At 40.0% G+C, this 12021-nt stretch overlaps 1 protein-coding gene across 1 annotated transcript; it reads right to left on the bottom strand.

Moving 5' to 3' along the window:
* Window positions 1-9463: 9463 nt before the first annotated feature.
* Window positions 9464-10966, bottom strand: LOC103258875 (dnaJ homolog subfamily B member 6). The gene has a single exon (XM_008056553.2). The coding sequence runs from the start codon at window positions 10857-10859 to the stop codon at window positions 10185-10187; it is 675 nt and encodes a 224-aa protein (XP_008054744.2). The 5' UTR covers window positions 10860-10966; the 3' UTR covers window positions 9464-10184.
* Between the last annotated feature and the right edge of the window lie 1055 nt (window positions 10967-12021).

The raw sequence follows: 12021 nt of genomic DNA, 5'->3' as shown, positions 1-12021 counted from the left end.
GGGGTTTGGTTGATTTTTTAAGTCAGGATCTCTGTCATCCAGGCTGGAGTGCAGTGGCATGATTACGAGCTCATTATACCCTCGACCACCTGGGCTCTGGCGATCCTTCTGCCACAGCCTCCCAAGTAGCTGAGACTACAGGCACACCACAATATGCCTGGCTAATTTAAAAAAAATTTTTTTTGTGCAGATGAGGTCTCGCGATGTTGCTCAGGCTGGTCTCAAACTCCTGGGCTCCAGCAATCCTCTTGACTTGGTCTTCCAGAGTGCTGGGATTACAGGCAAGAGATACCACATCCAATCAGGGGAAGGATCTTGAAAGTGAGGAACGGTAGAGCTATTTCTGCCAGATGATGTCCCCTAATCCTTGGAGCTGGTTGACAGCCTTAATCACTCCTTCCCCTGAGGCCTCCAGCTTCTGCCTGTGAGGCAAAGCCCGGAAGAGAGTTCTTGAAAGGGAAATGCCTGAGGTTACCTGTTTTGACCAAAAAGAAGCCAGTAAACCTTTAAAAGGGCAGGGTTTTCCTTCGAACACACATTAAAAGCTTTCCCAGTGCCTTTGTAACAGTTTCGTATTAGCCAAACACTTCAAGGATTGCTTCTCTAACTTGGAAGAGGATTTTCTCATCTTTAGAAAAGCTGAAATGAGCTATTACCAAGGCAACCAGCAGAATCCATAATATCTGGCCCCATCCATGCTGAAGTCAACCGGAGCGGTCAGCAGGAGGAGGGAATAAGTCTTTCTAAGTGGCTGATCTCTGCTGCTGTCCAGCCACTTTCCCTAGCTCTTCAGGTGAATGTAATTGATTACATCTGACAGCAGCTCTGCAGCTGTGGTTCAAGCAGGCCTCTCTCCTTTCATCTCGTGGTCTGAGACTGCGCCCTTATTAAATACACTTACTGATTCAGAGAAACGGGGTTTTAAAACAGGCTTTCTGGGAAGTTCAGAGAAATCAATCTTTCCCATCAGCTCTTCCTGGATAACGGTAGTCGCTTCTCAGTGGGCCTCCCTGTTTCTATCCTTGCGGTCCTGCAAGCCAGGCTCTTCACAGCTCAGCCAGAGGGATCTTGTTAAAATGACAGTTGTGTCATTCACCACCCCCCAACCCCCACTTCATTTCCTCTAGTGGCTCTTTTTAATTTTTCCAACTTGATCAGGATGAACCCCAAGCCCCTTCTGAGAGAGACTCAGGAGGTGCCATGACCTCAAGTCTAGCTGGCCCAGCCTCAGCTCACAGAGCTCACCCCCACTAACCTACTCATGATGCTCTTTTCTGTCACTTGTCTCCTCCCCTCCTCCCTGCTGGACCATTTCTTCCCAGATCCATGGATCCACTTTCTGGTGATGCTGTTATGAGCCCATCATTCTCTCTGAACAAATTAACTCTTAAGTGAATTCTCAGTGACTTCATGGGAAAATCCAGCATTAACAGATATGCTCAAGTCTATCCTATGGGACTAAACCTGGCTCACCATAAGATCATCTGGCATTGGGAGAGATGGGAAAAGAGAATGAGGAGAAAATGGGAGGCTTGGGGGAGAGCAAGCTGTAGAAACTGGGGGCACAAAAGCTAAGAGAAGAGTTACTGAAATAATACTGCCACATATATTCGTTATTTGTGAAGTGGTATAGTATTAATTCTGGGTAGACTGTGATAAGTCAAAGAAGTACATTGTAATCCCTAGTGCAACCACTTAAATATACACACACAAAAAAATACAGATTAAAAAACCAACAGAGGAAAAACACAAAATGCTAAAAAAACGTTGCTATGTTAATTAAACATTTTAAAAGACAGGGAAGGAGAAAGATGAAAGAAAGAACAAACGGGAAATACAGAAACAGAATGCAAGATGTTAGATGTATTAATCAGAGTTCTCCAGAGAAAAAGAATCAATGGGATATATAGATATATAAGAAGAGATATATTATGAGAATATAATATTATGAGAATTCACATAATTATGGAGGCCAAGAAGTCCTATGATGCATCATCTGCTAGTTAGAAAACCAGGGAATCCAATGGTGTAATTCAGTCTGAGTTTGAAGGCCAGAGGACCAGGGGGGCCGATTATATAACTCTCTGTCCAAGGCCTGAGCACAGGGGTTGGGGAGGAGGTAAGAATGTTGGTGTACCTCTTAGAGTCTGAAGCAGAGGTCCTCAAACTTTTAAAAGAGGGGGCTAGTTCACCGTCCCTCAGACCGTTGGAGGGGTGGACTATAGTTTAAAAAAAAAAACTGTGAACAAATTCCTTTTTTTTTTTTTTTTAAACTATAGTCCGCCCCTCCAACGGTCTGAGGGACGGTGAACTGGCCCCCTCTTTTAAAAGTCTGAGGACCCCTGGAGGTTCGAGAACCAGGAGCTCTGATGTCTAAGGTAAGAAAAAATGGATGTCTCCGCTCATGAAGAGAAGCAAATTCTCTCTTCCTCTTTCTTTCTATTCAATTCACACGGACCCTCAATGGACTGGGTGATACCGGCCCACATGGGTGAGGATTATCTTCACTCAGTCTACCGAATTAAATACTAGCCTCTTCTGGAAACACCCTCACAAACACACCTAAAAACACCCTCACAAACACACCTAAAAACAATACTTTACCAGCTCTCTGGGCATCCCTTAACCCAGTCAAGTGGACACACAAAATTAAACATCCCAATAGACACACACCTAATCATATCAATTACTGCAATAAATGTATTAGTTTCCTAGAATGGACATAATCAATTACCAGAAACTAAGTGACTTAAAACAATAGAATTTATTTTCTCACAGTTCAGGTGACCAGAAGTACAAAATCAAGGTGTCAGTCCTCATTGGTTCCTTCTAGAAGCTTGGCATAATCTGTTCCATGCTCTCTTTTAGCATCCAGTGATCATCAGCAACTCTTGGTATTCCTTGGCTTGTAGTTGCCTCACTCCAATCCCTGACTTGTCTTCACGGTCTTCTTCTCTCTCTCTATGGGTGTCTTTTTCTCTTCTTACAAAGATGCCAGTGATTGGATTTGGGGTCTGTGCTAATCCAGGATGACCTCTTCCTAGCTAATTAGCATCTGCAAAAGTCTATTTCCAAATAAAGTCACATTCTGAGATTCTGGAAGAATATGAATTCTGGGGGGACATTATTCAACCCACTACAAATGTTAATCAATTAGACACTAATTAAAAGGCACAGATTATCAGGATATTTCTGAAAAGCAAGACAATCATATCCTGTTTATAAAAGATATACTTTAAACATAAGGACACTGGTTAAAAGAGTGGTTAAAAAGGTCTATCATGCAAGTTGGTGTGACTATAATAATTTCCAAAAAGTAGATTTTAAGATAAGGAATATGACTGTTAAAGGGGGACATTCTATAATGATAAAAGGGTCAGGGTTCAAAAATACTAAAACTATGTGCACTTAATAGCAAAGCTTCAAAACATGCAAAATACAATGGAACTGGAGAAAACAGACAAATCCATAAAGTTGCAGATTTTAATATTTTTTTCTGAGCAAATGATAGAAGTAGACCAAAAAAAAGCAGTAATGATGGAAGATTTGAGCAACAGTATCAACCACCTTATCCTAATTATTATTTCTAGAACACTATACTCAACAACTAACTGTAAAATTCAAATTATTTTCACATGCACATGGTACATTCCAAAAATAGGACTCAGCTACAAAACAAGGCTTTTTGTTTTTAATATGATTTTTTTCTGAGATTTAGCAGTTTTTTAAAAATATACCTCAGACTGTATTCGCTAGCAAATTTCATTTTTGTGTTCTTTTTCCAGGCTTCTACTGGGTTCAAACTACATGGGTCATTTGACTCTGAGCTCATCACTTTATCTTTCTGAACTCTAATTATTCTGTCCATAAAATGCATGATCATCTATTTATTTGTGCACCTACCAAATATTCAGAGTACAAATGTGTCAGGCATTGTTCTAGACTCTAGAAATACAACAGAGAGCCAAACATAAAAATTCTTGTTCTCATGGAATCAACCTTCTGATTACGAGAATCACACTGCCTTCACACATATGAAAACATTTTTATACTATAGAGTAAAAATATGAGTGAGAGATTATGGCTGTTATTATTTTAACCTTCCAACAATGGCATGGTTAGGAAGACATTAAAATACCCTCCAGCCAGGCTCGGTGGCTCAGCCTGTAATCCCGCGCCTTGGGAGGCTGAGGTGAGTGGATTGCCTGAGCCCGCGGGTTCGAGACCCGCCTGGGTAACATGGTGAGACCTCATCTCTACAATAAATCAAAAAATTAGCTGGGCGTGGTAGCGTGCGCCTATAATTCCAGCTACTTGGAAGGCTGAGGCAGAAGGATTGCCAGAGCCCAGCAAGTCAAGGCTGCAGTGGCCGGGAGCGGCCACTACACTCCAGTCTGGGCAACAGCGTGAGACTCCAAATCAAAAAAAAAAAAAATACCTCCTATAACTTCATATAGCAACCCCCATTGGGGTCCCGCCTCAGACCTTATATTACTGATTTCTTTGAGCTAAAGCATTTTATCAAAGAATAGCAAATGCAATTTATTATAATTACTAATTAATAAAATGAACCGGTCATCTAACAGGGCCATGAAGGAACTAGGTAATGAAAAGGTGTTTTATGTTATGAAAAAGGTCAGGAAAGTCAAGAACATGGGAAATTGCCAGTGAGGACCAAGCTGGCGATTGAAGCAACACAAAGGTCCTGGGCTGAGAACTGATGGGGAAGCAAAAAAGGGCAGGGGGGCTTTATTTCCAAAACATAAAAACCTCCACTGGAGTCTCCAGTTAGACCACAAGGGCAGTAAAGGCAGAGAACAAGGCAGAATCAGGCAGATCACTCCATTCCCAGCACCAACCACGTGGCCTGGCCCAAAGCAGCAAGTGAGGCATCATTTCATAGCCTCCATGCCAGATATTAGAGTTCAGATTTAGCAGAAATCTTCATGGGGTGTTCGTGTGGGGAGATCTTCATAGAGAAGGTGGGGCTGACCGAGGCTTCGAGGGCTGTGGGAATTGGGAGGATGACGCTGCCTTGGAGGGTCTGATGGAAAGATTTTGAGCAGATATGTATTGGCAGGTTTGGTAAGGAGGGACGGAGGGGACAAGCTGATGGTCAGGGGTAGCGGAAGCATCATGGGCAGGACCTCTGAGAGCCGGACTGGGACTGGTACAAGTGGGGCAGATTAGGGGGAAAATTGTGGCACGAGATTTTTATGACTATGCAACATTGCTGGCCTGGCTACTCTTGTCAGTCTTGGTGAAATTTCCAGAATCAGCGTGTTCAGCCTCCCACACACAGACTGAGGTCGGCCGGGACTTCCTCATTTTGCACTGTGATGATAAGATCTTTAAGGAGTTTGACCTGAAGCTCTTAGCTTCTGCGTGTTTTTGTTTTTTTTTTTTTCAATCCAATTAGCGGAATTCATCTATTACAAGAGCCGTAAAACTTAAGATCATTCAAATAAGGGGCTTGGAGTAAGATTCCGGGGCCTATGCTTGGAGGAACGGGAAGAACTGGGACTTGCCTTAGGATGTTGAGGCATCTTTATGGCCGTGTGTTCTGTTTCTGTGTTAGTTCTCTTAGAATAATGGCATCCAACTGCCTCCACATTGCTGCAAAGGACTTTTTAAAAATTTTGATTTTAATTTTTTTAATTTACATAGTTTTGAGGAGTCGGGTGCGGTGGTTCATGCCTGTAATGCCAGTACTTTGGGAGGCTGAGGCGAGAGGACTGTTTGAGCTCACAGGTTTAGGAACAGCCTGGGCAACATGGTGAGACCTTGTCTCTACAATTAAAAAAAAAAAAAAAAATTAGCCAGGCATGGTGGCACACAGGCTTCCAGTTATTTGGAAGGCCGAAGTGGAAGGATTGCTTGAGCCCAGCAGGTCGAGGCTGTGGTTGCCGTGAGCATGCCACTGCACTCCAACCTGGGCGGCAGAGTGAGACTCCAACCCAAAACAAACAAACAAACAAACAAACAAATAAATAGCTTTGGGGGATACAAATAGTTAGTACCCCCCATACACATTGTACCCAACAGGTGATTTTTTAAAATCCTTCCACCACTTCCCCCCTTCCCCTTCTAAGTATCCATTGTCCTTTATTCCTTTATTCCGTTCTCTATGTCTTTGCATGTCCTAGTTAAGCTCCCACTTGTAAGTGAGAACACACAAAATGTGGTTTTCTGTTCCTGAGTTAGTTCGCTTAGGATAATGTTCTCCAATTCCATCCAAGTTGCTGCTAGAGACATTACTTCATTCTTTTTAATAGCTGAATAGTATTCCATAGTGTGTATGCCTATATGTGCATATTTTATATATTATATATAGATACAGATATACACATCATATTTTCATTATCCACTGATTGGTTGATGGACATTTAGTTAATTACACATCTCTGCAATTGTGAATTATGCTATGGTGAACATGGGGTGCAGATGCCTTTTTTATATAACAACCTCTATTCCTTAGGGTAGATACATAGTAGTGGGATTGCTGGATCAAATGATAGACCTTCTATTTGTAGTTGTAGCTGAGAATTCTCTATACTGCTTTCTACAAAGATTGTACTAAGTTATATTCCCACCCACAGTGTATAAGTGGTTTTTTCCCCCCACATCCATGCCAGTAGCTATTGCTTTGGTTTTAAAATAATAGTCATTCTGATTGGTGTAAGATGGTTTCTCACTGTGACTTTGTTTTGCATTTCCCTGATAAGCGATGTTGAGCATTTTTCCCCCACATTTGTTGGGCATCTGTATATCTTATTTTGAGAGATTTCTGCTAATGTCGTTTGCTCACTTTTTAATGGGGATACTTGCTTTTTTCTTGCTGCTTTATTTGAGTTCTTTGTAGATTCTGAGTATTAGTCTTTTGTCAGATGTATAGTTTGTAAATATCTTCTCCCATTCTATAGGTTGCCTGTTTGCTCTGTTATTTCTTTTGCTGTGCAGAAGTTTTTTAGTTTAATGAAGTTCCACTTGTTAAATTTGTTTTTGTTGCATTGCTTTTGGGGTTTTAGCCATGAATTCTTAGCTTAAGCTGATGTCCATAAAGATTTTTCCTAGGTTTTCTTCCAGGATTTTTATGGTTTCAGGTCTGACATTTACGTCTTGAATCCATCTTGAGTTAATTTTTGCATATGGGGAGGGATCAACTTTCATTTTTCTGCATGAAACTCTCGAATTTTTCCAGCACCATTTGTTGAATAGGGTGTCCTTTCTCCAGTGTTTTTGTTGGCTTTGTCCAAAGATCAGTTTGTAGATATCTGGGTTTACTTCTGGATTATCTGTTTTGTTCCATTGGTCCATGTGTCTGCTCTTGTATTAGTACTGTGCTATTTTGGTTACTACAGCTTTGTATTATAATTTGAAGTCAGGTCATGTGATGCCTCCAGCTTTGTCCTTTTTGTTTAGGATTGCTTTGGTTATTCTGGCTTTTTTTGTTCTATATGAATTTTAGGGTTTTTTTTTTCTTGTTCTGTGAAAAATGACGTTAGTAGTTTGATAGGGATTGCATTGAATCTGTAGATTACTTTGAGTAATATGCTCATTTTTAGAAATTATAAATATGTGGGGTACAATTCAGGGTTAGGTATATGAACACTGATTATGCAGGTACCCTTGTTGATGAGGTATGCCCCTCCCTACCCTAGCAGTTTCCTTCAACTGCCAATCCCACCCCCATCCCCTGACAGTTTCCCACTACTGCCAATTCCTTTCTTTCTTTTTTTTTGTTTTTGAGTTGGAGTCTCACTCTGTCGCCCAGACCTGAGTGCAGTGGCTGCTCCCGGCCACTGCAACCTTGACCTGCTGGGCTCCAGTGATCCTTCCACCTCAGCCTTCTGAGTAGCTGGAATTACAGGCACGCGCTACCATGCCCAGCTGATTTTTTGATTTATTGTAGAGATGAGGTCTCGCCAAGTTGCCCAGGCAGGTCTCGAATCCACAAGCTCAGGCAATTCACTCACCTCAGTCTCCCAAAGGTGTGGGATTACAGGCTGAGCCACTGAGCCCGGCTACCAATTCCTTTCTTATAGTATTATAATAATTGTTCAAGGTCTGCCTTTTGAGTGAAACAGTAATATACTTATGTTAACAATGTAGACTCTTCCCATCCATGAGCATGGGATGTTTCTCCATTTGTTTGTGTCCTCTACAATTTCTTTCATCAGTTTTGTAGTTCTCCTTATATAGAACTTTACCTCCTTGGTTAAATATATTTCTAGGTATTTTAGCTTTTTGCCTACTATTGTAAATGGAATTGAGTTTTTGATTTGATTCTCAGCTTAGTAGCTATTTGTGTATAGCAGTACTACTGATTTGTGTGTGTTGATTTTGTGTCCTGAAACCTTACCAAATTTATTTATCAAGTCCCGGAGTTTTGTGGAGTCTTTAGGATTCTTTAGGTATAAGATTGTATAATCAGCATACAGAGATAGTTTGATTTCTTCTTTTCCAATTTGGATACCTTTTATTTCTTTTTCTTGCCTGATTGCTCTGGCTAGTTTTTATGTTGAATAGTAGTGGTGAAAGTGGGCATCCTTGCCTTGTTCCAGTTCTGAGGGTGAATGTGTTCAATTTTTCTGTTCAGGATGACATTGGCTGTGGGTTTGTCATATATGACTTTTATTATTTTGAGGAATGTTTCTTCTATCCCTGTTTTGTTGAGGTTTTTTTTTTTAAATCATGAAGGGATACTGGATTTTATCAAATGCTTTCTTCTGCATCTATTGAAGTGATCATATGATTTTTGTTTTTAATTCTATTTATGTAGTGGATTGTGCTCATTCACTTGCGTATGTTGAACCATGCTCGCATCCTTGGGATAAAACCCACTTGTCATGGTGTTTTTTTGTTTTGTTTTTTGCTTTTAATGTGCTGTTTGATTCAGTTCACTACTATTTTGTTGAGGATTTTTGCATCTATGTTCATAAGGGATATTGGTCTGTGGTTTTCTTTTTTTGTTGTGTCTTTTCCTGCCTGTGGTATCAGAGTGTGATATTGACCTTGAAGAATGAGTTAGGGAAGATATCAGCCACTTCAACATTGTGGAATTGCTTCAGTAAAATTGGCACCAACTCTTCTTTGCAGGACTGGTAGAAGTCAGCTATGAGTCCATCAGGTCCTGGACTTTTTTGTTTTGGGGAGACTTCTAATTACTGTTTCAATCTTGCTCCTTGCTATTGGTCTTTTCAGGGTTTCTATTTCTTCCTGATTGTATGTTGCAAATAATTTATTCATTTCCTCTTAACTGTCTAGTTTGCATAGAGGTGTTCATAATAGTCTTGGATGATCTTTTGAATTTTTGTTGTATCAGTTGTAATGTTTCCTTTTTCATTTCTGATTGAGCAAATTAGTCTTCTCCTTTGTTTCTTAATCTAGCTAGTGGTCTATCAATTTTGCTTATCTTTTCAAAAGACCAACTTTTTGTTTCATTGATCCTTTGTATCTTTTCTTTTTTTTTTTGCACCAAACACATTCGCATTTCTTTTCTTTTTTTTTTTTTAAGCAAATGACAAAGACCCAGTTAACCAGCTTTACTTTTTTAAACCTAAGCTTAACATTACATATTTAAACAATTGTCAAAACATACTAAGTTGCCAGCATTCATGCACGACTAGAAAACATCCTTATAAGATTTATATTAAACCAGAAATGTATTACCATTAATTCCTTAATATCTTTCACTAGTAAATACTGAAAAAAAAAATTGAAATTATTTCTGTAGAAGATTCGTCCTGGCAATGTTAACTTCACAGCAGGCTGACACTACTTGGCTCACATTTCAGACACAATGGAAAGCAGATCCATGCTGGTGTTAGTGTACAATCTTGTCCTACCACTAAAGAATCAAGGCTCACCTTGGAGTACCTTTAATAAAAAAGCAAAGTGCATACAGAGATTTACAACAATTTTGAAGACAAAAAAAAATGGTCCTATTATGTGGTCCCAACGACAAACTCAAAAGTCTATGACAAATAGGGGCTCCGATGAGCTGTTTATAAATACTTTAGATTAGGTACAATTATACTGAAAGTTGAGTTCATTTGAAATCTTCAAAAAAAATGTTCCTGTTAATCCTCAAATGGTGCTTGTTATAGTTTAACATTTCTGTTAAATGCGTGTGTTGAATTACTTGTTATCCAAGCGTAGCAGCTGCTCCTTACCATTTATCGTTAAGGACTTTGGCCATTTTCTTCAACTTCTACTCTTTCTTGACCATTCTCGACAATCCTCTTTGTGGTGATTTTTCTGCCGTTAACTATTTTAGTAGAAGTTGAAACAGATTTGAAGTTGCCCATCCCACTACCACCAAATGAAGTGGAAGAAAATGAAGTGAGGCCCCCATGACCCAGCGACCCAAATGATGTGAAGCCTGTGTCAAAAGAAGGAAATCCACTTCCAAAAGATGGAAATCCACTGAAGGCAGAGAAAAATGAACCTGTTCCTCGACTTCTGCTTCCTCGGGGACCTCTTCGATTCCCAAAGAAGTCCTCAAATGGGTCTTCGAAGAAGTCAAAAGAAAATGGGTCCGCTCCACCAAAAAATTCCCTGAAGACATCTTCTGGGTTACGGAATGTGAAGCCAAATTCAAACGGACTGTCAAAATGACTTCCAACTCCTCCACCATTTAATCCTTCTTTGCCATATTTGTCATAGATGTCCCGTTTTTTGGCATCTGATAACACCTCGTATGCCTCAGCTACTTGTTTGAATTTTCTCTCTGCTTCTTCTTTATTTTCAGGATTTTTGTCTGGATGCCACTTCAATGCCAGTTTCCGGTATGCCTTTTTAATATCCTCGGGTGAGGCATGTCTCCGCACGCCTAGAACTTCATAGTAATCCACCATGTTTTACTTGGGTGCTGGAACAGGTCCGAAGACACAGGCGGCCGGAGACGGGAAGCGGCGGAGGGGGGCGACGGTCCGGGGCTCCTCTCGGCTCGGACACGGTTGCGCTGGTGTATCTTTTCTTATTTCAGTTTCATTTAGTTCTCTGATATTCATTATTTCTTTTCTTCTGCTAGCTTTGGGTTCGGTTTGCTCGTGTTTTTCTAGTTCTTCGAGGTATGATGTTAGGTTGTTGATATGCAGTCTTTTAGTCTTATTAATGTAGGCCTTAAGCACTATAAATTTTCCTCTGAGTATAGTTTTGGCTGTGTCCCAGAGGTTTCGAAAATTTGTTTCATTGTTGTCACTAACTTCAAGGAATTTTTTTTATATTAGAAAATATAGTTTATTTAAAAGTAAATGAGAGAGAGAGAGAGAGAGAGAGAGAGAGAGAGAGAAAAGATTCACCTCTTCAAGGTGGGGGAGAGGGCCAAAGCCAGGATGCATGGTGACAGCCATAGCTCAAAGAGCACATGGCCACACCAGAGTCTAGCCAGGCAATGGCCCCATTTTAAGGAATTTTAAAATCTCCATCTTGATTTCATTATTGACCTGAGGATCATTCAGGAGCAAATTGTTTAACTTCCATGTTTCTGTTTGGTTTTATGAGGTTTTTTTTGGAGTTAATTTCTAGTTTTATTCCACTGTGGTCTGAGAAGGTGCTTGTTATTATTTCGATTTCTTTCAATTTATTGAGATTAATTTGTGGCCTATCATATGATCTATCTTAGAGAATGTTCCATGCACTGATGGGAAAAATGTATATTCTGCAGTTTTGGGATGGAATGTTCTGCAGATGTCTGTTAGTTCCATTTTCTCTGGAGCCCTGTTTAACTCCAGTGTTTCCAAGGTTTGCTGCCTTGATGATCTGTCTACTGCTGTCAGTGGAATGTTGAAGTCTCTCATTATTATTTTCTTTCTGTCTCTTTTTTTAGGTTTAACAGAATTTGCTTTATAAAGCTGGGGCTTCTGGTGTTAGGCGCATATATATTTAAAATTGTAATGTTTTCCCATTGGCTGGATCCCTTTATGAGTACATAATAAACATCTTTGTCTTTTTTTACTGTTGTTAATTTAAAGTCTATTTTATCCGATATGGGAATGACTATTCTTGCTCATTATT

Source organism: Carlito syrichta, unplaced genomic scaffold, assembly GCF_000164805.1.
Source record: "Carlito syrichta isolate Samal-C Ts95f unplaced genomic scaffold, Tarsius_syrichta-2.0.1 Scaffold302396, whole genome shotgun sequence".
Classification (NCBI taxonomy): Eukaryota; Metazoa; Chordata; class Mammalia; order Primates; family Tarsiidae; genus Carlito; species Carlito syrichta.
This window is presented reverse-complemented; position numbering and strand designations above follow the sequence as displayed.